General features: G+C 38.3%; 1 protein-coding gene across 4 annotated transcripts in view; it reads right to left on the bottom strand.

Annotated features, from left to right (window-relative positions):
- Positions 1 to 15049: 15049 nt before the first annotated feature.
- Fbl6 (F-box and leucine-rich repeat protein 6) overlaps positions 15050 to 25906 on the bottom strand; it is a 113285-nt gene continuing 102428 nt past the window's right edge. For all 4 annotated transcript variants that reach the window (XM_067150663.2, XM_067150671.2, XM_067150657.2 and 1 more), the window contains exon 9: positions 15050 to 15797. In XM_067150663.2, the coding sequence (XP_067006764.1) occupies positions 15518 to 15797 (280 nt within the window). In that variant the 3' untranslated portion in view covers positions 15050 to 15517. The remainder of the gene's footprint in view (positions 15798 to 25906) is intronic.

Below are 25906 nucleotides of genomic sequence, written 5' to 3'. Positions count from 1 at the left end.
GCAATAATCCAGCCTATGGACCAGGGCGTAATATCTGCACGTAAAAGAAATTATCGGTCATTTCTTCTTCAAAAGAGGATTGAAGAGGGCAACAATCTCAAAACGTTTTGGAAAGAATTTACAATTCTCGATGCTATTTATGAGATTCATTCGGCTTGGGAAAAAACAAAACCATTGACAATTGTGCGGTCTTGGAAAAAAATCATTCCAGATATTTCCGAAGGCGATGGATTGCTCGGACTTGATGAAGTCGATACAGTTAGTCCAGTGACTGAAGCCGTAGAAACTGTCCCAGGTGGAGAGGAAGTTGACGAAGACAATATTCATCAGTGGCTCTATTGTGACCAGAACGACCAAGGCTATGAAGAGCTGACAGACGAACAGATTGCTGACAAAGTAAAGGGCAGGGGGGGAGTGGGAAGTGAAAGTGACGAGAGGGAAACAGCCGCTCGCACCGCACAAGCACAACAAACAGTTATGCATGGGGCTGCCTTGGCAAATGCCGAGTCATTGCTGGAGTACATCGAGGGCCAGGATGATGCTCTCATCACTGAAAAACTTGTTTTGAGAAATTTGAGAAGCAAAATAAAGAAAAAGTGTTTCTTGGCACCATGACTGATTATTTTCAGAAAGAGTAAATTTAGGTAATCTGAATTTTTTCTTTGCCTCATTAGTTCCAACGAAAAGTGCTGTTTATTTGTCCATTTATTAATTGTGTTAAGTGCTACTTTTACTGCAATGTATTGGTTAAGTTAATAAAAAAAATCAATACAGTAGTATCATTTATTATCACTTTAACTGTTCTTTCAGTAGGACTGTTCTATTTTTAACTTTTTGCGGGTTACCACAATTTTACTTATCCGGGAAGCCTTAACCCTACATTATCCCGGTTAATTTAGAGTTGAGTGTAAAGGCATAATAATAAGCAACAAGTGTTTATAAGTGAAACATATCTTTCAAAAATTGAATGATAGGTTCGTACTGAAGTATTGTAAATGATTTCTGGGAAGTTCTATACCATCAAAACCATATCACACCTCTGCAAGAATAGTGACACAACTAAAAAAGTGAACATTTTCGAGAAAACAAAATTTAAGAGTTATAACTACCATATGATAAAATTTAGCATACCGGGCGAGTTGGCTGTGCGCGTAGAAGTGCGCGGCTGTGAGCTTGCATCCGGGAGATAGTAGGTTCGAATCCCACTATCGGCAGCCCTGAAAATGGTTTTCCGTGGTTTCCCATTTTCACACCAGGCAAATGCTGGGGCTGTACTTTAATTAAGGCCACGGCCGCTTCCTCCAACTCCTAGGCCTTTCCTATCCCATCGTCGCCATAAGACCTATCTGTGTCGGTGCGACATAAAGCCCATAGCAAAAAAAAAAAACAAAAAAAAATAGCATATTATTACATCACATTTTCATAGAGTTTTAATGAAATAAATCATAACTAAGCAGTGTCAATATTCTTGACTGACGATGTTCAGTATGCTGAAGTGGTACAACAGCACTTGTGATTTTTGCAAGGAAGAAAGGATTTACACTTAGGACAGTTTTCTAGATTGAAAGATTAATTTTTCATATGGTGCATGACATAACTTAAAAAAAAAAAAAATTTTTTTTTTTTGAGTTGTACCACTATGCTTATGGGAGTGTAATATGTCTTTGCTTTGTTTCAAAAGTGGTGTGCAATTTGATCCATCCTAAACAGAAAAAGGCATTATAAAAACAGATCTCAACTAACAAAATACTTGAAGATATGTGAGCCAGATTTTCTCTATATAGTTTCCGTACAGCAGAAGTTAAATGTGCCGGGCCCGTGGTGTAAGGGTAGCATGCCTGCCTCTTACCCGGAGGCCCCGGGTTTGATTCCCGACCAGGTCAGGGATTTTTACCTGGAGCTGAGGGCTGGTACGAGGTCCACTCAGCCTACGTGATTAGAAGTGAGGAGCTATCTGTCGGTGAGATAGCAGCCCCGGTCTAGAAAGCCAAGAATAACGGCCGAGAGGATTCGTCGGGCTGACCACACAACACCTCGTAACATGCAGGCCTTTGGGCTGAGCAGTAGTCGCTTGGTAGGCCAAGGCCCTTCAAGGGCTGTAGTGTCATGGTGTTTGGTTAGGTTTTAGAAGTTAAATGTTGCCGATCCTGTCGCTCGTGTTAACTTCCGCCTGTGGGTGCCACAATCTAAGCACGAGATAGATTTAGATTCTTCGCTTTTGATCATGTCCGACAGAAGCTTGGTTTCATCTCAGTGCGTGCATTAGCTCTCAGAAAACTCGACACTTAAAATCCGCACGTGACACATAAGATACCTCTTCATAAAACGAAAGTGGGTGTTTGGTTAGCTTATTAGTGGAGAAGAATAATTGGACCCAAAAGGTTTTATGAAACACTGACCTCCGAATGATACATGAACACTCATCTGTTCTTTAATATTGTTGACTGAGGAAGAGAGAGACTACGCCTACTTTCAAAAGAAATGTGTTTGGCGACCAGATAATTAGTTCAGGATTATGGCCAGCTCATTCTCCAAACCTCCGTGGGGAAATCTGAAACAGAAAGTCTATCAGAACAATTTGCATGTATCTAAGGCCCTGGAAAACAAAGTTAGGAGAATAATAAGTGAAATAACAGAAGACAAATTATGATGCGCCTCAGAGAATTTCCTGCATACACCAAAATGGAAATCATTTTCAGCAGCTGCTATGACATTAAGGTAAGAAAACAAAAATCTCTGACTGCTTTTCTTTTCTTTAAATGGTTTCCTAATTACTTCTTGCTGAGGAGAACAGTGGCTGTCTCCAGTGGGCCTCGCTTGAGTTTACAGCAAACTCTTATTTGGTGGTCACCGAGCAATATTTTATAATTTTAGGGGCTATCAATTCTATCATTGAGTATAGTTACACTTATTCAGTTTTGCACTTTATTATTTGTCTGTGATGTTAATAATGTCATTTATTTAATATCCCTTGAATTCTTCTACATTTTTTTTGAAACACTGAGGTATTGAAATTTGGTCCAACAGGAGTTCTTCAACACTTAGAAGCCAATGACACAGAGGTGTCACATTTAAAGACCCTCAAATGTTCCTGACTTCAGCTTGGATCAATCCTGCTATCTTGGGAACAGAAGGATGATGACTAAGTGACCAATAAGGGTCAGCTTTTTTCTTCTTTCCATTATTCTCCTTTCATTTTATATGCTTAGGTAGCTTCTTAATGTATTATTATTCAATTTGCTACTGTTTTTGTATGTATTCTCTGTGATATAAATGCATTCAATATTTCTTTCCCCGATTATTTGGCAATATTATGCCATGTAATATGCAGACAATACTACCATCACTGTCATATAACATAATAGTTATAGACTTCATTCCAGTCGAGCGGAATGACCACGCATGTTAATGCGTGCTATGGCTATCAAGCCAAGCTCTGCATTTGGGAGACAAATGGGTTCGAACCCCAACATCAGCTGTCCTGAGAATGGTTTTCTGTGGTTTCCCATTTTCACTTCCAGGCAAAGGCCGGGACAGTTTGCATTCAAAGGCCACGGGCAATTCCTTCCACCACCTCCTCCAATTTCATTCACGATCATCCATTCCATTTTCATAGCTCCTCAACTGAGGTTGGCATCAAGAAGGCATCCACCTGTATATACATGCCACATAATTCCTTATCACCTCACCTCCGATCCCATATAAGGAAACGGATCTAGGGAGTAGACATACATATGATTCCAAATAGTCTTTTTTTTTTTTTTTGCTAGGGGCTTTACGTCGCACCGACACAGATAGGTCTTATGGCGACGATGGGATAGGAAAGGCCTAGAAGTTGGAAGGAAGCGGCCGTGGCCTTAATTAAGGTACAGCCCCAACATTTGCCTGGTGTGAAAATGGGAAACCACGAAAAACCATTTTCAGGGCTGCCGATAGTGGGATTCGAACCTACTATCTCCTGGATGCAAGCTCACAGCCGCACGCCTCTACGTGCACGGCCAACTCGCCCGGTTAGTCTTTTTTACAACTTGACTTTTCTCTATCCTGTTCCACAATACCCAGTAGTACGATGCAGCATGGGTAGAAAGGAATGAAGAACACACTACTATCAGAGATGGTTGATTATTATGACCATAACAACCTGACTTTCCCTATTCTCTCCCACAATACCCAGTAGTACAATGCAGCATGGGTAGAAAGGAATGAGGAACACACTACTAGCAGAAATGGTTGATTATTATGACCATAGCTAGTCTTTTTTACAACCTGACTTTTCCTTATTCTCTCCCACAATACCCAGTGATATGATGCAGCATGGGTAGAAAGGAATGAGGAACATACTACTAGTAGAAATGGTTGATTATTATGACCTTAGCCAGCAATCCTAAGAGTATATTACGCGGAAGAGATGTGAAGGCTTGATTGCAAATATGTGGTCAAACATTGATAGTATGATAGAAATGAAGTATAATATTTCTTAGTATGACCATATTTGGACACTTGATTATATTAGTTTCTTCCTGAACTCCTTCAATTACACATAGCATGTTAACAACAACAACAACAACAACAATAACAGTAACAACAATAATAATAATAATAATAATAATAATAATAATAATAATAATAATAATAATAATAATAATAATAATAATAATAAATTTCATGAACTTAATAAAAAGAAAGACAACTTGAATAAAGAGGATAGCCATGAACAGTTAGTTTCACTTCTATTAAAACAATTTGGATTTATCACAAATGGCTGCTAGTTTATTCAAATCTTATTTTTATTGCCAGACGCTTCATTTTCCATAAGAAAATTGTATTAATTTATTTTAGACACTTGAGAAAGATTTGGTAATAACAGAAAAAAAAAAAAAAGGTTAAAAAAGAATCACAACCTCATGAAGAGCAATGAGAGGTAAATATTAAACCATTGGTATGTTTTATTTTTATTGCATTCCTTAAAGTATTCACATCTATGTATAAATAATTTCTGGGATGACAGCAATGAGATAATATTTTGTACAGTTAACTGACTTTGAATTAATTTACAGGAAGTGATATCAGGTGGAAACAAATTTACAAACAGTAAAACATAGCAAATAAATAAATATTACATTAAAATGATCAGGGTAAAAATTAAAGTAACAAAGAAAATGGAAATATCTAAATCATGAGCAACAAACAATAAATATGTCTAATGCTATACATATATATAGAGATCCAAGAATAACACACAACCATACATACTTGCAGTAAGGTGCGAAGTATATTATAACACAGTATTAATTCTAATCTAAAAACAAAGTTTGCTAATCATGAATATTACGTATATGGCATATCTTTAGAACAGAATTTGTGCATCATGTACAAAATTAAAAAGCTGTCATCAAATTGAAAGTTTCTATGACATAACTGTACATAAAGAATCAGCCATATCGACCAAATTCTGGTAAAAAGCTATTGCACCTGAAAGAATTTAACTAGTTCCTAGGCTGTCTAAATAAGCAGTGCAGAAGAAAAAAGGAATTGCATTTAAAACATCACTGAGGAGTGTTTTACAAAGATATTATCAAGTCCCAATAGCTGATGGGTCTATTTTAAAAACTACACAGGACCATATACACCTTGCCACTGATAACCAAGGATCAGTAATGCCACCACATGTATTACTAGAGCAATTTCACTTCATCTTGTCAGATCATCATCTCATTACAAAAATCAACATACTGATACTCCAATGAATTCCAGCAATTAGTTTGGAGTTGAAATACTAAGCTCTAAAATGTGGCGTTCAGTACTTAATAAAAGAGAGAAGTAGTTAACAGTCTGGCATTTTGTGTTTTGAAACTCGGTGCACAAAGCAAAGCAAAGGATAACGTTCCAAGAGGGCTGAAAACAAGTGAAAATACTGGTTACATTTAATTAAAATTGTAATCATCACTAATTTAAATGGTTGAAATACTTCAAGCTTAGCATTTTCTACCATATCAAAGAATTCTGCTGTTAGTTTCTAATGATGGTAAATTTGAGAGAATTTAATCCTTCCCTCACTTCCACAAATGTTTGGAAATAGACTAATTCTTGAATAACTTTTCAAATATTTATTCCTACAGATATCCAAGGACATACACACTCACAGAGAGCTTAACTTACAACTAGCTGTCAAACCCAACATGGAACCTTCTGGTTTAACTGAAAATCTGGCCTAAATTTTCTTTCCATCTCAGGACACAGTGTCTTTGCATTATGTATAAGAGACCCAAGCTGATCCTGAACAAAGACTTGATTTCTCTGTCACAACAATGAATCAGTAAAACATCCATGCATGCAAAGTAGAGAACAAATTTTTTTTTCTGCTGTATGTAATCAGGCTTAGTTTCTTTATACACCAATTTTTATACACTTCTCTGGAAGGTTTCTTCTAGTTAAGTGATTTAGTAAAAGTTATTCAATGTGTGGATATTTGGAAAGGAAAATCTTTCCAAATAACATGTTTAATGAAATTTGAACCTAACTGTAGTTCAAGCCTGGTCTGCACTGATTACATTTAACATAAACATTTTTGGAATTGGTATTTTGTGTAATGATTAACTCAACATATTCAAACAGCCAGAACTGTCCTGTGGGTGGGGTTAAGTGGGGCAAGGAAGGAGATAGTCCCTTCATGAAAAGTAACAAGTTTACTAATCCATTCTTGGCATTCAAAATATCAACGATCAAGCAGGCAGTGTGTAGCATTAGCATTTGTTATGCCTTCTGAATGGTGACAAGCAGAGAGTCATTCATCTGTCAACTTTTATCTATACTCTTTTCTTTGCATGGAATGAGAGGTCACATCTGAAATTTATCTTAACTGGCGACTGGAAAGCGGATTTTCTACAAACAGAAGAAACTTCCCTTGGAAACCAAATGGAAGGCAACAGAAAAAAGTTCTGGACAATAACTTAATCCCACTGGAGATGGAAATTATTATTGTACATGTACTGTATTATCAAAATATGAGCATGCAAGTAAGAAGTTGGATGGTATATGAAGCTGCCAGGTGCAAACCTCATGAACAGTTAAACAGGGAATTCATTACTTTCATTTTATTACCGTTTTCCTTTCAACGAAAAAATGCACCCAGTGAGCTGTTACTACAAAGCTTCGATTTTGTTCTTATTAGAATGGATGTGATATATCCCAGTCTAGAAAGCCAAGAATAACAGCCAAGAGGATTTGTCATGCTGACCACATGACACCTCGTAATCTGCATGTCTTCAGGCTGAGCAGCGGTCGCTTGGTAGGCCATGGTCCTTTGGCGCTGTCGGTGCCATGAGGTTTATGACATCATATAAAACAGAGGTGCTCATGCTGAGCATTTAGTCCCGTGGGAACACAGCGTTCTAAGCGGGTGGGCAAGCAGATGATGGGCGTGTTATTCAGCCACAGTGACGCTGCGGTTATGTCACATGCCGTGATAGTCAGTGCCAGGCGAAGACCTGCCAGTCAGACTCTATGACTGCGACGATACCCAAATTCGAAATGGTGGCAGAAACTACTGACAAAGAAAGGGCCTTGCCAAATTTTTCAGCAGAGAGCCAGTGGGAAGAACAGATTTTTTTTTTTGCTAGCAGTGGACCATGTAAAATGCCTATTATGAAGGCAGTCTGTGACATTGAAAAGGTATTATGTAGAACGCCACTGCAAAGCGAAACATGCTCATTTGCATGATACTGTTGTAGGAGATGTTTGAATAAAAATGGTTGAAGATATATTTTAAATACTATTTTCTGAAACTCAACTAACAGGGAAAGTCACAAAACACCTCAAGCATAAAACTTTTTGAATTACGTATTATGTTTTACTGAATAGATAATAGGGATTTTACTTTCTTAGTAGAAATTTTGTCAATCCCATCCAATAAATTGTAAATCATAGCTTGCATGCTTCAACCCTGTGTCTTTACACAGGCGCTCAAAGGAAAAAGAAAAAGAAGAGCGCATGGTGTCGTAAAAGTTCCTTGCAGATACATTTTTTCAGAAACAACTGAACCTATAATTGTCAGTTGTGGGTATCCACAAGGTTTTCATCTACATGGAATGTGAATTTAATAATAATAAAAATTAAAATATTAAGTGCCAGGAACATAACATACCATGTGCTCATTCTCTTTTCGAGTGACTGTGCATTGTAACGTGTCAGTTATCTTTGAATGTGTAAATGTAGGCAAGTAAAACCGTGTCTGTTAATATTGAACGTGGTATAAATCACTCACGAATATTTGAGAAAAAAATAGGTTTTTCTTGTGATTATAGTGTCTTTCTTTATGCTGTATTCTAAGCAACATTTCGTTGAAAATTCTGCAAAGAAAGCTCTCTAGTCACAATCAAACGGCACTCCTCCTTTGCCATACCGAATGTGTTCGCTTTCTTGCTTCACTGTGACGTACACATAAGGCATAACCAGCCCGCAGTGATACCAAGCTTGCCCAGCCATACTGGGCTAGCCTCAACGGGCGGCCAGCTGAGCAATTGTGATATAAAACGTCCCGAATGGTGTTAAACACATACCAGGTATTGTATTGTACGGTCTGTGTATTATGAAGTCATTTGTTATATTATTATTAATATAATACTTCGCCCTTCTTTTAAATTATTAGTGAGATATCACTATCACTGATATGAAAATGTCAAAGTTCTTGGGAAATAATTACCTACATCATTAGCCCCACAATTTGGTACATTTGTCCCATTTAAAGTTAAAAACTTCATCACTGATCCGTATTGAACTAATAGTTACAATGCTAAAAAGAGAAAGATGTTCCACCTATTCAATACAACAACACTGTTGCAATAATCAATGTAGCAACATATTTAATTTATTATGAGACCGGTTTCGACATATGTCCATGTCATCATCAGCCTACACAAAAATGACAAGAAGTCAACACAATTGTAACACTTATGACACTTTTCTTGAATTAAAAATAGAAGTTGTCTTCTTGCCATTTTTGTGTAGGCTGACGATGACATGGACATATGTCGAAACTGGTCCCATAATAAATTAAATATATTGCTACATTGATTTGTGCAACAGTGTTATTGTATTGAATAGGTGGAACATCTTTCCCTTTTTAGCATTGTAACATTTGTCCCATGCCTACAAGTTGACGGGATGGCCGTACAAACAGCAATACTTTATACATGTAGGTGGTACTTCTAGCCATAAAGGAAAACTAAGTCAAATCAACACTTTGCTTTACATCGCACTGCCACAGAGAGGTTTTATGGCAATGATGGGATAGGAAAGGGCTCGGAGTGGGAAGGAAATGGCCGTAGCCTTAATGAAGGTACAGACTCCATTATTTGCCTGGTGTGAAAAAGGGAAATCACAGAAAACCTCTTCAGGGCTGCCGAGGGTGGGATTCGAACCCACTATCTCCCAAATATAAGCTCAGAGCTATGCGACCATAACCACACGGCCGACTTGCTCGGCAAGTCAAATGCTTATTCATGCGTATCGGTAAGTGCTGCATTATATATTTCATTTTGCAATACAATTTGACAAAATTTCAATTCCATTTTGTATATTTAGCACTTGTTTTCACAATGTAGTCAAGTATTTATACAGTTACAAAACACCCGTCAAAAAGAAAGCATGAAGTTCAGAGATCCTTGCCTCCAGTTAGGACTACCATATATAATCAGACAAAGGAACCCAAAAACAATGTGGGAAGAAAGAAGAGAGGAGTGTGCTAAATTTGGAGAGTTGATTTCCATATAGCTGCTGAAAATAAATGATCTGGTGAACAAGGAAAAATTAAATTTAATATACTAAAGCATTACTTTAAATTATGAGTTCATGGATAATTATCTACAAGTACGTATATTGATTATGAAGTTACTTGCACCATTTACAAGTACAACAGCTTCCTGTCTTAATTTACACGAGTTAAAAGTACACTAAAATGATTTATGCCTGGTTTCTGAAATGTGATATATCGAACCTGTGGTGGTATCGGATGGTTAATTTCTGTTTTAGTGTTGAATGAACATAGGATACATCTATCAGTTTGATAAACCGTCCACTAACTTAGAGGGCCCTGAACAAGAGATATCTTTTGTTAACTTTGTTAACTTAGCAGGTGCATGCGTAGTAATGTACTATATGTCAGCAGCTAATATACTGATTTTGCGCATTCTCATCTTTCGAAAAAGAGGTTCTAGACATGGTTTACATTCTGGAAATACTACAATTATCACCATCGTCGGCCTAATATTTTTGTGATGTATAATGAGGGTGAAATAAAAGATAGATTCTGACAACACAAATATACTGTCATGCATGTGACTGCAGTTATAGGTGACAATTTGTGTCCTGCAACAAATAGTAGTCATCCAATGTCCCCTCCTGTTCAAATATTACTTATGACATGCTTTTATGCTACTGAGTCTTATCAGATTTTTATTGGTGACTGTATTCATGTTCATAATTGAACATAACAGATATTTAAAGAGTAATTGTAGTATTGCAGGTGCCTGCCTCTTACCCGGAGGCCTCGGGTTCGATTCCCGGCCAGGCCAGGGATTTTTACCTGCACCTGAGGGCTGGTTTGAGGTCCACTCAGCCTACGTGATTAGAATTGAGGAACTACCTGACGGTGAGATAGCGGCCCTGGTCTAGAAAGCCAAGAATAACGGCCGAGAGGATTCGTTGTGCTGACCACACGACACCTCGTAATCTGCAGGCCTTCGGGCTGAGCAGCAGTCGCTTGGTAGGCCAAGGCCCTTCAAGGGCTATAGTGCCATGGGGTTTGGTATTTTAGTACTGCAGGCCTACCTACATCCTCACAGATAGGTCTTACGGCAACGATGGGACAGGAAAGAGCTAGGAGTAGGAAGGAATCAACCATGGCCTTGATTAAGATACAGCCCCAGCATTTGCTTGGTGTGAAAGAAGACATATCTTCAGGGCTGCTGACAGTGACGTATACTTTTATCAGGGGATAGTTTTCAATTAACAATATTATAAGGAATTAAGGGGTTATGTATGTTAAATACACAGTATTTACCACTGTACTGCTGTCAAACAATGTTTATATTTAGGCAATAACAGAAAAGAAATACGGTATGTTTGTAAGGTTTGGTGCAGAAATCCGCAATCTTCAAAGCCCTCAAACCGTATGAGACTAAAATCGAAACCAGCAAGAACACCAAACTATTATTTGGAATCTCAAATACTTGCTGCACAGGCACTCAAAATACGATGAATTGCATGTGCCTGACAGTCTGGGTAGTTTCCGACTGCTGTATCGACAAAACTTATGAATCAGAACAAAGCAGTACAAGGAGTGGCATCTAGTGAGTAGTTATGAACCTTGATCAACAAGCCGCTAGTTAACAGTTCAATAAGTTATCTGCTATTACGTTGTACAACCCTGCGCAGATTTATCGAGTTGACGACTACAAAATCAATCGCTACCAGACAGGTATCTCGCTATTCCAGAAACCGGGTACTGTATTAGAAATTCAGACTATTAATAAAATGTAAATCATTATCATGAAGAAAGCAAGGAGAGGGAGGAAAAAAACCCTACACACAAAAGGAAGACTACACCTAAAGGCTAGTGTTGCCAGAGGGGTAACAGAAATGAGACAACACGACAAACATAAACACGACAGGACAGGGACTAACTATACATCTCAATACACCGCTGTTTTCATAAGAGGGTTCTTCCTTACCAATTCCAAATCTTCCAGATCTATTTCTTCTCAACATCCTAATGAGTTCATTTGTCATTAGCAGAAATGTAAATGCATATATTTTTACTGTAAAGATGATGTGACTCCTTTAAATATAATTATTTGAGATTTGTTGCAAAGATACTCTAAGAACACAAAAACTTGTTCAAGCACCTCATCAAATCATAAGGTGCAGAGTGATTCGAAGACAGAGCTGAAGTACAATGGCTTTCTTGGATACTATAGATAGTATTTTGTGAAGCACTTACATTAAAATCATATTCAGATATTTGAATACAATTTTTCAATTCAAACTTGTCATCAACTTTCAATTTATTCAAATTACCTTCTAATAAAATATTGTGGCATCCAGATTCTCACCAGGTCTCTTGAATGCCTTGTGACAAGCAATGAGGGACCAATAAAAATTAAAAATTCATCAGAGTACATTGCATTTTTTGCACTTTTAACTTAACCCCATGAATAACACAGTAAATTATATTAAATTAAAACACATCAAAAAGAGCATACAGATGTTGAAAGGCAGATCAACTGATATGGCGTGAGCAAGTTGAAATAATAATAATAATAATAATAATAATAATAATAATAATAATAATAATAATAATAATAATAATAATAATAATAATAATAATAATTTTGTGTGGTTATTTCTAGCCGAGTGCAGCCTTTATAAGGCAGACCCTCCGATGAGGGTGGGCGGCATCCGTCATGTGTAAGTAACTGCATGTTATTGTGGTGGAGGATAGTGTTATGTGTGGTGTGTAAGTTGCAGGGATGTTGGGGACAGCACAAACACCCAGCCCCCGAGCCATTGGAATTAACCAATGAAGGTTAAAATCCCCGACCCGGCCGGGAATTGAACCCAGGACCCTCTGAACCGAAAGCCAGTACACTGACCATTCAGCCAACGAGTCGGACTATAATAATAATAATAATAATAATAATAATAATAATAATAATAATAATAATAATAATAATAATAATAATAATAACAACAACAACAACAACAACAATAATAATAACAATAACAACAACAACAACAACATTAATCTTCTTTCTTTTCCTTCAGTATTTGTCCCTCCTGGTAGGGGATTCGTTGTCTTCATTTAGTTCTGTCCTGGGCCATGTCACGGTGGAGACTGATGCTGTTCAGATCGCTGTTTTGGTTGTCGTTTTGGTCTGCTACTGGCGACTTCTAACATATAACCCATCCTATCCTGTTATTATGGCTATTGAAGATGTTGAGGTGCCAAAATTTTGTTCTGCAGGAGTTCCTTTACATGTTTGTAAATTTACTGACACAAAGTTGCCCTATTTGAGCACCTTCAAATACTAATGGACCGAGTCAGGATTGAACCTCCAACTTGAGCCTTAACTCAAATCAAATTAAAATATTAATCAATGGAGACCATCTTTAAAAGATTTTTAATACAAATTTTTTCTGTCATAATTTAAATGTTCCTTATTCATATCATAATACTGTACATCTAATAACAATTCTAGCTAAAACAGTATCTTGCTGCCAAGTTTCTTACAAGTCATACGCTGTGGAGGTACCAAGAAATAATTTACAAACCTGAGGAAATCTTGTCAAATTTAATCATATCCCTCTCTGTTTATGAGCTAATAATCAAAGGGCTATTTTATTACGCTTCTAAGAAGACATATAATTGACTTCCACTGTAAATTTCATTGCCACAAATCTTACTTGAACTTCCATAATCCAGGAAATGAAGATTCTTACATCAGTCACAAATAAGGGAACTTAACATTATTCAGGCAGCTGTGTCTGAACATGTTAGTACTATTCAACACTATCTCGACAAAATGTTCCCATACAGGTCTCCATGACATTAAAAAAAGGTCTTATCAGATAATCTCTGAAAGTATATTTCAGGTAATTTCATTTAATTCTTCCGATGTGCTTGTTAATACAAGTCACACTGCTATAAATAAGTACCATTCCTAATTATTTTCAACCCCTTTTTCTAACAAATTCTCTGTTTAGGTACTTGAAAATTAAAAATAAAAGCAGCGATCTTTTCACAATTTAGAGATATTTTTACAATTTGCTTTATGTTGCACCAACAGAGATAGGGAAAGGCTAGGAGCAGGAAGGAAGTGACCATGGACTTAAATGAGGTGTAAAAATGGGAAACCACACCAAACCATCTTCAGGGCTGCCGACAATGGGGTTCACACCCATTATCTTCTAAATGCATGTGACCCAAATCATGCAGCCACTCGCTTGGTAATGATTTTCAGGTTGTGAGTTTCACAAATAAGAAGTCCTCTCAGTTTTAATTACTGTGTTTATGGGGTGAAAGTTCCTTTTGGGGATCATTGTAAGTACCTAGGTGTTAATATAAGAAAAGACCTTCATTGGGGTAATCACATAAATATGATTGTTAATAAAGGGTACAGATCTCTGCACATGGTTATGAGGGTATTTAGGGGTTGTAGTAAGGATGTACAGAAGAGGCATATAAGTCTCTGGTAAGACCCCAACTAGAGTATGGTTCCAGTGTATGGTACCCTCATCACAGTTACTTGATTCAAGAACTGGAAAAAATCCAAAGAAAAGCAGCTCGATTTGTTCTGGGTGATTTCCGACAAAAGAGTAGCGTTACAAAACTGTTGCAAAGTTTGGGTTGGGAAGACTTGGAAGAAAGGAGACGAGCTGCTCGATTAAGTGGTATGTTCCGAGCTGTCAGTGGAGAGATGGCGTGGGAGGACCGCAGTAGACGAATAAGTTTGAGTGGTGTCTTTAAAAGTAGGAAAGATCACAATATGAAGATAAAGTTGGAATTCACTAGGACAAATTGGGGCAAATATTCGTTTATAGGAAGGGGAGTTAGGGACTGTAATAACTTACCAAGGGAAATGTTCAATAATTTTCCAATTTCTTTGCGATCATTTAAGAAAAGGCTAGAAAAACAACAGATAGGGAATCTGCCACCTGGGCAACTGCCCTAAATGTAGATCAGTAGTGATTGATTGAAGTTGATAGACATGTCTGATTAATGGGTTGTGTGTTTCTGGATATCTTATAGAAGAGTGAAAGTATTTAAACATACTTCCAACTCTGATAAAAATTGTATACTTGATTGTATGGCTTATCCATCCCTCTTGTTTTATCTTTTGCTTTTCACACATTATAAGAAATTCTATATAAAATTATATTTACAAATAAAAGTAGTATAAGTTGTTGGTTAGTGGCACCCCACATGAACAAATTAAAGATACATTATTTTGCTGTATCACTGGGAATCTTTACAAAAGAGAAAATCAAGAGCATTTAAAAATATACTATTATTTTGTAGAATCACTGGGAACCCTTAAAGAGAAAAATCACGGCCATTTCTTTCTAAAATTAGTACAAAACTTGCTAATAATCGACACACATGGTGACATCACTTTTATTCTATTAAAACTGTTGCGCACAGAAAGCACAAAAAATAGTCAGAAACCTATATTTGGCGGCAATATTTTGCTTTAAAACACTAAAACACACTTTCACATCACAATATAGATGTGTTCTCTACTGTCACGGTTTGCTCCATCTGCCTCAAAACAAGAACTGTACACTCGAGAAAAAAAAAAGACATGCCAAATATTTGCAGCCAACCTCTCAGTATGCCAAAATAACACACGTATCCACTCAATGGACAAATTCAGAAACTAACTTCCTTAATAATATTCAAAGAATGAAAGACTAGGCTATCGATTAGTAAGAGGAGGAAGGGATTCACAATGTTCTCTTATCAATTTGTGTACACTTGGTCCTCATCAGCAGCCACAGCTGTAGCTTGCTGTTCTGTTTTTTCGTCTGTCTCTTCTGAGACACTCTCATCTGCTGCTGTGGAAGGAGTCTCCTCAAAGGAGCGACGAAGTTCCTCTAGAGCGGGTCCCTGGTACAGTCTCTTCATCCCACGAGGCAAAGCTCTGCACGATGATAAATTGAGTGACGTTAGCCGTGGGCACTGCATCAGTACAGCCTTCACGGGGGGAAGATTAACAGATGAACCACACAGGTCCAGAGTCCTACAAAGAAAACATATCATAGAACAAGAGTACATTTAAAAAGTACATTTAACAGGATACAAATCAGATTACAACATCATTACAGTTGTTCAGTACAGTACTTGTCACATCTGTAAGTTTAATATTTACACAGTCTGGTAGCACTTTCAAAATTCTATTACATGGAGACTACTGTACAAAAGATGCCACTCTCATATGCATTATTGTCCTCGTCTCCTTGTGTTTTCTTTCTATTCTCCATGATCGTTAAGGCATCAAGTCTCGACACTGTGGTTCAATTCTCATTGGTGGGAAAATATTTCACTATTGGCCAGTAGGGTAGGAGAAGTGGTGATATACAATTTCTAATCACAAGAATGCATGCTAAAAACATGCATTCAATTCCAAACCTCTCTGCAGTGTTCATATGGAGTGAAGGCATATGACATTATAGATGGTGATTCGTTTGTCGGATGAGGATGTTTAGCTTGAGTAAACCCCCTGGTGTCATTCAACAGGAATAAGGTTATGTGTAAACACAGGTTTTATCCTCTCCCTATCTCATTACTAGAGTCCGGAAGTTAGGCAAAATGCCTTTTTTTTTTTCTGGGTGGATATATCTAAGTGTCACACAGAGACGAACATGTTTCTGTATATTTGGGAATGGTATGAGCAATTATTATTTTGCCTTTTTTGCCTACTTTAGCTTCTGTAGCCTACTTTTAAGTTTAATGCCTTTTGTCTTTTTTAAATTGTTGTGGATATTTTCTGCTATCATTTACGCATTAAAAATAATCAACGGAAAGAAAAAATATATAATATCAATGTACTGTATTAATAATAAAGAAAAAAATGATTTTAACTTAATAGATAACAAACAACATTTACACAAACAATATTTTCATATTACACTACACAAATCTGTACTGAAAACTCCACAAGCCAAATGGTCGAGAGGGTTGCCAGGTACCGTCCTTGTTACATAAAATTAAGTGCTGGTGGTGATTATTTTTTAAGAGGAAGAACAACTTGGTAATCGTCCTCTACTAACATTAATCAGAAGGAAAATGGAAGAACTCCAATACTTCGAAAAGTGAAGGTGTCAGCAAAAGAAAGGGAGGGACCATGAAAAGCGTGGAAATGAAAGACTCCCTAGGCCTTGCAAATCTAATACCGTCGAGGTCAGAAAAGAACAAGAGTTGACCAAGGGAGGTCAGACACGGAACGTAAGAGCAAGGAACCTGACAAAGTCAGTGGAAGCAATGCCAGACTCACCTAGGGAAACACTGGTCACCAACCCACATTGCCAAGTTGAGAGGCCCTGGTCCCCCTTTTAATGGCCTCCTCTTTACGACAGACAGGGGGTACTGTTGACATTATTCTATTATCCCCACCCACACGAGGATGTAAGATTCAGTACTAAAATGTAATGTAGATGTGTGTTAAATAGCTTACATTAAAGCATCTTTATTATTTTAGTGCCCATTTTTGTCATTATAAATGCCTATTTTAATGATTTACTGCGTATTTCCTACATGTTAGGTGCTTAATTGCCTACCTATTTTAGCAAAAATAAATGCCTGAACTTCCGGGCTCTACTCATTACATCTTCTCACACCCAGACACGCAGGTTGCCTATGAGCGTCAAACAGAAAGACCTGCACCAGGTGTGCCAAACATATCCATGGACACTCCTGGCACTAAAAGCCATATGCTAAAAAAAGTCCTCCCCACACTATTCTGTCGTGTATGTCCGATTTTGCATTCCTTCCAATGTTCCTATTTTTCTATGTGTAACTTATTTGCACATGTATGTTCCTGAGTAATGGTAAATTGGGTTAACAAAGAAAGAAAGAAAGAAAGAAAGAAAGAAAGAAAGAAAGAAAGAAAGAAAGAAGGAAATCATACAAAATTCCACCTAAGCCAAATTATATCTCTTCCACAGAAACACCTACAATGAAGTATCCAAGATAAACATTTGTAAAGAAGTAATTCCTCAAACTCAGCAGAAGGCGTTTTATCTCGTGTTTGTACGTCTTAGGGGAAGTGTTGAGCGAACATCTCGGAAGGTAGCCGCTATCAGGGAAAGGTTTCATAGGGCCCTGCAAAAAAATCCAGGGTGGAAAGAGAGAGTAAAAGTAGCCAAAGTGTTACAAGAAGATGTAAGTGAAGAAGTAGACCTTCAACTAGGTGAAATAGCTTCATAGATGTTTTGTCCCACCACTTCATGTGATGCTGAGAGATTTTTCTCACAATATATAAATATTCTTCTTGACAACAGAACACAACTGTTACAAGAAAATATTCAACATTTGTTAGCTGTACATTCCTTCCATAGTTAAGTGTACTAATAAATTTAAAGTAATTTTTTCATGGATATTTGGATGCCTATTTACATGCTTATTTTGGCTATTTTTAGTGGCTATAAATCCTGACCCTAATAATATACAGGAATATGTTAAAATCTAATTACAGACTAGACAACACAACCCTTTCAATGGACCAATACAAGAAAACAAAGCATAATCCGGCTTCATAAAAATGACTTGACAAAGATTTTCCGGAGAGAAAGAAAATAATACCGTGAAAGGGATAAGTGTGAGTTAGAATAATTATGTGCAATATTGTACAGAGTAGTAACTATACAAGAAATGTGCAAATATTGCACCTTTCTGTTTTAAAGATCAATAGCTCAGCAAGCTTTTAAGTTTAACAATGAGAAATATTTGAAGATATTTTCTCTCAACCGATAATGTTTATTATTTATGTATATTTTCCTATTTGCTTTACGTCACTCCAACACAGATAGGTCTTATGGCGACGATGGGATAGGAAAGGCCTAGGAATGATAATGTTTATACAATTACAGTAAAATTACATATACAAAATCATAAAGATCATGATTAACCTAGGGCTTAAAAAAAGAAATTCAATTCTAGATAGGGGAAGAAAAGTATTATGCTAAAGGAAGATATCATGTGTCATTCTGATGTCACACGCAGAAGATACAATATCTTACAATAGCGACTGAGATATTTTGAAAAGCAAAAAGATCAAAATTTCTGTTAACAATAGTTGAATACACAACAATTGTCTCCAGACAAACTTCCGTAATAAGTACGTGTCCATTCACATTGGCATTCATTCAAATTTAGAACACAAAAGCATTTATTACACATATAATAAATTTTGAAAAGCAGAAAGTTAATCACACTGCTGAAAAAAATTACACTTTGCCAAACTGCATAACCATAAGCTACTAAGTAATCTTAAGTCTTAGCAGGAAGCACAAAATTCCTAACACTCGCTTTACAAGAACGTTGGCCCGAATATAAGTCTGAAGAACCACAGTTTAAGAAGTTCGGTGGATGCAGAGAGGGTCTCAGCCCACAAGTGGCCACGGCTGGTCGGTGGTCCAACATGTCTGCACTCCGACCGGCCAACCGAGCAGAGGAGGGGTGGCCACGGCTTAACCGTGGTTCTGCGCCTCTGCATTCGGGAGACGGGACAGGGTTGGACCTCACGGCTGGCCCCAACCGTTTAGCTGTCCAGAGAATGGCTTTCCATTCTCCTGCACTATGGCAAATAATGGGGCAGTTCCTACTATAGGCCACGGCCGCCAACCCTCTCACCTTCTCTGGGCATCTCCTTCACCGCAAAAAATCTCCCGGCCTGAGAAATGGTGTTACTGTCTAAGAGGCCCAGCCCTCCTTCAGGGGAGGAATGAAAACGTTTTTAGTAGTAGTAGTTTAAGAACGTTGGCAGTTGCACAGCAGGTTTTGGCCTACAAATGGCCATGGTTGGTCCGGGGTCAGACAGCTATGCACTTCAACTGACCAACCAAGCAGAGGACGGATAGTCATGGCTCTACCGTGGCTCCACACCACCAACACTATGGTTGTAAAAGCTTCATGCTGAAGATCTAGTCTAACTTGTACTTCTGCTTCTGTTTCACCCCATACCATTACATTATCAGCGAAAACCAGGGCATTAATTGTTGGATGGAGATGGAGAGGGGCCGGTCCCCACTGTCAGCTGTCCTGAGAATGGTTTTCCATTCTCCTGCACCAAGGTGAATGCTGGGACAGTTCCTAGCATAGGCCACGGGTTTCCACCCATTCACCTTCCCCACATATCTTCATCACCACCACAGATCTCCTGGCCTGAGAGACGGTGTCACCGTCTAATAGGGTTGGAATGGAAACAAGATAGTAGTAGTATTTTCACAAATTAGAAAATATGTTGAACCTAAGCTTGAGGAGGGACAACCTGGTTTTAGACCTCACAGATCAACTATAGACCTAATTTTTGCCAGCAGAATGCTCTTAAGAAGTACTGGAAGAAAGATAAAATACATACAACTGTTTTTCTGGACAATAAGAAAGCATATGACTATGTGAATGTTTGAGACAAGAGAGTGCCTGATGACATCACAGCATGAGTACCATGATTATATGATGAAACCAAGAATTGTGTACACACCAGGCAAATGCTGGGGCTGTACCTTAATTAAGGCCACGGCCACTTCCTTCCAACTCCCAGGCCTTTCCTGACCCATCGTCGCCATAAGACCTATCCGTGTTGATGTGACATAAAGCCTCTAGGAAAAAACATACATACATACATTATCATTATAGACTGTTATGCCTTTCAGCGTTCAGTCTGCAAGCCTCTGAGAGTTTACTAAACGTCGCCACAATCCTCGATTTGCCACTAGTGTTGTGGCCTCATTTAGTTCTATACCTCTTATCTTTAAATCGTTAGAAACAGAGTCTAACCATCGTCGTCTTGGTCTCCCTCTACTTCTCTTACCCTCCATAACAGAGTCCATTATTCTCCTAGGTAACCTATCCTCCTCCATTCGCCTCACATGACCCCACCACCGAAGCCGGTTTATGCGTACAGCTTCATCCATCGAGTTCATTCCTAAATTAGCCTTTATCTCCTCATTCCGAGTTCCCTCCTGCCATTGTTCCCACCTGTTTGTACCAGCAATCATTCTTGCTACTTTCATGTCTGTTACTTCTAACTTATGAATAAGATATCCTGAGTCCACCCAGCTTTCGCTCCCATAAAGCAAAGTTGGTCTGAAAACAGACCGATGTAAAGATAGTTTTGTCTGGGAGCTGACTTCCTTCTTACAGAATACTGCTGATCGCAACTGCGAGCTCACTGCATTAGCTTTACTACACCTTGATTCAATCTCACTTACTATATTACCATCCTGGGAAAACACACAACCTAAATACTTGAAATTACCGACCTGTTCTAGCTTTGTATCACCAATCTGACATTCAATTCTGTTGGATTTCTTACCTACTGACATCAATTTAGTCTTCGAGAGGCTAATTTTCATACCATACTCATTGCACCTATTTTCAAGTTCCAAGATGTTAGACTGCAGGCTTTCGGCACAGTCTGCCATTAAGACCAAGTCGTCAGCATAGGCCAGGCTGCTTACTACATTTCCACCTAACTGAATCCCTCCCTGCCATTTTATACCTTTCAGCATATGATCCATGTAAACTACAAACAGCAAAGGTGAAAGATTACAGCCTTGTCTAACTCCTGTAAGTACCCTGAACCAAGAACTCATTCTACCATCAATTCTCACTGAAGCCCAATTGTCAACATAAATGCCTTTGATTGATTTTAATAATCTACCTTTAATTCCATAGTCCCCCAGTATAGCGAACATCTTTTCCCTCGGTACCCTGTCATATGCTTTCTCTAGATCTACGAAACATAAACACAACTGCCTATTCCTCTCGTAGCATTTTTCAATTACCTGGCGCATACTGAAAATCTGATCCTGACAGCCTCTCTGTGGTCTGAAACCACACTGGTTTTCATCCAACTTCCTCTCAACGACTGATCGCACCCTCCCTTCCAAGATGCCTGTGAATACTTTGCCTGGTATACTAATCAATGAGATACCTCGATAGTTGTTGCAATCCTTCCTGTTCCCTTGCTTATAGACAGGTGCAATTACTGCTTTTGTCCAATCTGAAGGTACCTTACCAACACTCCACGCTAATTTGACTACTCTATGAAGCCATTTCATCCCTGCCTTCCCACTATACTTCACCATTTCAGGTCTAATTTCATCTATTCCTGCTGCCTTATGACAATGGAGTTTATTTACTATCCTTTCCACTTCCTCAAGCATAATTTCACCAACATCATTTTCCTCCTCCCCATAAGCTTGACTGTTTGCAACACCACCATGATGATTTCCTTTTACATTGAGAAGATGTTCAAAATATTCCCTCCACCTCTCCAGTGATTCCCTGGGATCTGTTATGAGTTCACCTGAATTACTCAAAACACTGTTCATTTCCTTTTTCCCTCCCTTCCTAAGATTCTTTATTACTGTCCAGAAAGGTTTCCCTGCTGCTTGACCTAGCCTTTCCAGGTTATTACCAAAATCTTCCCATGACTTCTTTTTGGATTCAACAACTATTTGTTTCGCTCTGTTTCTTTCATCTACGTACAAATCCCTGTCTGCCTCGGCCCTTGTTTGGAGCCATTTCTGATAAGCCTTCTTTTTACGTTTACAGGCTGCTCTCACTTCATCATTCCACCAAGATGTTCGCCTTTTCCCATCTTTACACACAGTTGTTCCTAGGCATTCCCTTGCTGTTTCTACTACAGCATCCCTGTATGCCACCCATTCACTTTCTATATCCTGAACCTGCTTACTGTCTACTGTTCGAAACTTCTCACTAATCATATCCATGTACTTCTGTCTAATTTCCTCATCCTGGAGATTTTCTACCCTTATTCGTTTGCAGACAGATTTCACTTTCTCTACCCTAGGCCTAGAGATACTTAGTTCACTACAGATCAGATAATGGTCTGTATCATCGAAAAATCCCCGAAAAACTCGTACATTCCTAAAAGATTTCCTGAATTCAAAGTCTGTTAAGATATAGTCTATTATGGATCTGGTACCCCTAGCCTCCCATGTGTAGCGGTGAATAGCCTTATGCTTGAAGAATGTATTTGTAACAGCTAAACCCATACTAGCACAGAAGTCCAGCAAACGCTTCCCATTCCCATTAGCTTCCATATCTTCCCCACATTTACCAATCACCCTTTCGTATCCTTCAATTCTATTCCCAACTCTCGCATTGAAATCGCCCATTAGCACTATTCTATCCTTGCTGTTGACCCTGACCACAGTGTCACTCAATGCTTCATAAAACTTGTCAACTTCATCCTCATCTGCACCCTCACATGGTGAATACACGGACACAATTCTTGTCCTAATTCCTCCCACTGACAAATCTACCCACATCATTCGCTCATTTACATGCCTAACAGAAACTATGTTGCGTGCAATGGTATTCCTGATAAACAGCCCTACCCCAGACTCTGCCCTTCCCTTTCTAACACCCGTCAAGTACACTTTATAATCTCCTATCTCTTCCTCCTTATCTCCCCTTACCCGAATATCACTTACTCCTAGCACATCCAGATGCATCCTCTTTGCTGACTCAGCAAGTTCTACCTTCTTTCTTCCATAAGCCCCATTAATATTGATAGCTCCCCATCGAATTCCATTTCGTTCGCCAAGTTGTTTCCAAGGAGTCCCTCGCCTGTCAAATGGGAGTGGGACTCCATTACTCCCATAGGTCCGAGGCTTGCTTAAAGTGTTCTGAGCTCGGTAAATTCATGAAGCAGGATGCTGCCCTACTTGCACATAGTCCAAGTGAGGATCTCTCCTCTAACGGGTTATGGACCACCGGTGAATTGTGTAGTCCTGGCCGCCTGAGCACAAGGAGGGCCACGACTCAGAATATGTCCGAGATGCCCACTCCCATTCCATAGCAACTGGTATCCCGACTCTCAGGACCACTTACTAGGCCACTCAGCCGTTGCCCATGGTTCACGAACTAGGACGTGACTACAGTAACCCACAAACATGAACCATCTCTAGGAAAAAAAAAAAAAAAAAATGTGTACAGGTCCAGGATGGAAGGTCAGGTTGGTTTGAAATGAAGAGTGAAGTCCAGCAAGGAATTTGTCTTTCATCACTCCTGTTCATAATCATAATGGACAAAATTTTAAAAACCGTTAAAAGAAAGGATCCAATAATTAATGTATAATGTATAATTAATTGATGTAATGAATGGTATGGGGTGAGACAGAAGCAGAAGTATAAGTTATACTTGATGAGTACAAACTTTACAACTGTTCATCTAAGAACTGAAGATGAGGAGACAGACAACTTCCAGACACAAAATAAATTGTATAAAATAAGGAATGTGGATATCCAACAGTGGCCTAGATTGGAACGAAGCCTGTTGGCGGCCCTAGAACTAAAGAGATTGCAATGGTATGTATGGTCACGTGAAAATAATGGCTCCCTACAGGACTCCTCAAGCATACATTGACTGCAGTATTCCTGGGAAGAGACCAAGAAGACGACCTAGTAATGTTTGGGAGAAGCGATTTTCAAGGACACTGACATTAAAGATATAAACTGGCATCGCATATATGAATAACATATGGACAGGACAAACTGGAAGAGGCTTGTAAACAATAGCATCCAGCTTGCTAGATCGAAGAAATGACGATGATGAGTTTAAGAAATGAGCCTGGAGCTGCAAACTGAGTTCCTTTCTCATTCTCTTACCTCATAAAAAACAGCTATAGAATCAAGGAGAAAAAGTTCTGAGATTTCCTGGGACACCACCACCTCGCTGAACAACAGTGTAAACCCCAAACTGAAGACAGCAGGTAAGGTCATCCTATTTATATGGAACGAGAGGTAAGAGAAATGAAGAGCAGGTAAAAGCCTCGAAACATATCAAAGATGGTAAGCTGAGAGCACTGAGTCAGTAGGTGTGACTTCAGGTAGAGCAGCGACAGTAGTCTCATACAAGGTGGAGGCAGGTCATGAAGGTGATTGGAGTGACATACAATGCAATGTAGCGGAGCAAGTCCAATGCAGGCGGAAGGAAGTTGGTGGGTAGTGCTGTCACAGATTTTAAAGAATCTGGGTATTTCAGTTTAGAATAAAGCTGAGTAGGATAACTCTAAGTTGTCCAAAAAATGTCTTCAGGAGAAGGTGCTTCAGAAAGGGCTTAAAGCATAAAACTATGTACCACTCTTACGGTTGGTTTTACATGAAAATAGCACCTGGTGGTTTTTTGTTCTATACTTTTTCCAATATAGCAAAAAATAAGGTAACTAGCTCTATAAACAGTAAAGAGAGTATCTACAGAGATTGTTCTGGCAATGATTTAAAGGCCTTTAAATACTGAAAATTCTTAATTGCTACTTGGGAAATGTTGAGTTTATTTGTATTATATTTCATTAGTCCTTTTGGTTTCTTTTGTGTTTTGGTTGGTAACAGTTTCAGCTTAATTTTTGAAGGATAGTGGTCAGAGTCAAAATCCCCACTTCTTATTACTTTAACATTCATGACTTCTTTAATATTCTTTTGAGAAATTGTGACAGGGTCTAATTGGAATTTGCCTAACATTGGATTTGGAGATCTCCAGGTTTTAGCTTTTCTTGGGAGTTTCTTGAAGAAGGTTGACATTAACTTTAGTTGGAAGGATTTACACAGATTAATAAGCCTTATACCATTCGTGTTGGTTCTTTTGTATGCTGGATGTTCCTCTACAGTTTTCTTGAAGATCTTTTCTCTGCCTATTTGAGCATTAAAATCAGCCAGTAGTATGATAACATTTGATTTTAGGATTTTAGATATTTCATTGTCCAGTAGATCCCAGAATTCTTCAGTTTTACCAGGATTCTTCTAGTTATCTTCGTTCATTGGTGCATGACAATTGACAAATGTGTACTTTTTGTTCTTACACTTAACTGTGAGAAGAGATAACCTTTCTGAACTTGATTTGAAATCTAATACATTATCAACTATTGTTTTATGAACATAAAAGGCAGTGCCTATTAGTGGCATTCCTTTCATAATTTTGATTGCTGGTTTACCCTTAAAGATTCTATAGCTTTCCATTTCAGTCACATTCTCTTCCACAAATCTTGTCTCTTGAACTGCTATAATTTGGATTTCATGACTATTTAACAATTTTTCCAGTTCTTTCTGTTTGCCAGTTTTTAGCAAAGAATTTACATTCAGGGTTCCTGCAAAGAACTTT

Source organism: Anabrus simplex, chromosome 1 (genome assembly GCF_040414725.1).
Source record: "Anabrus simplex isolate iqAnaSimp1 chromosome 1, ASM4041472v1, whole genome shotgun sequence".
In the NCBI taxonomy this organism is placed as follows: Eukaryota; Metazoa; Arthropoda; class Insecta; order Orthoptera; family Tettigoniidae; genus Anabrus; species Anabrus simplex.
This window is presented reverse-complemented; position numbering and strand designations above follow the sequence as displayed.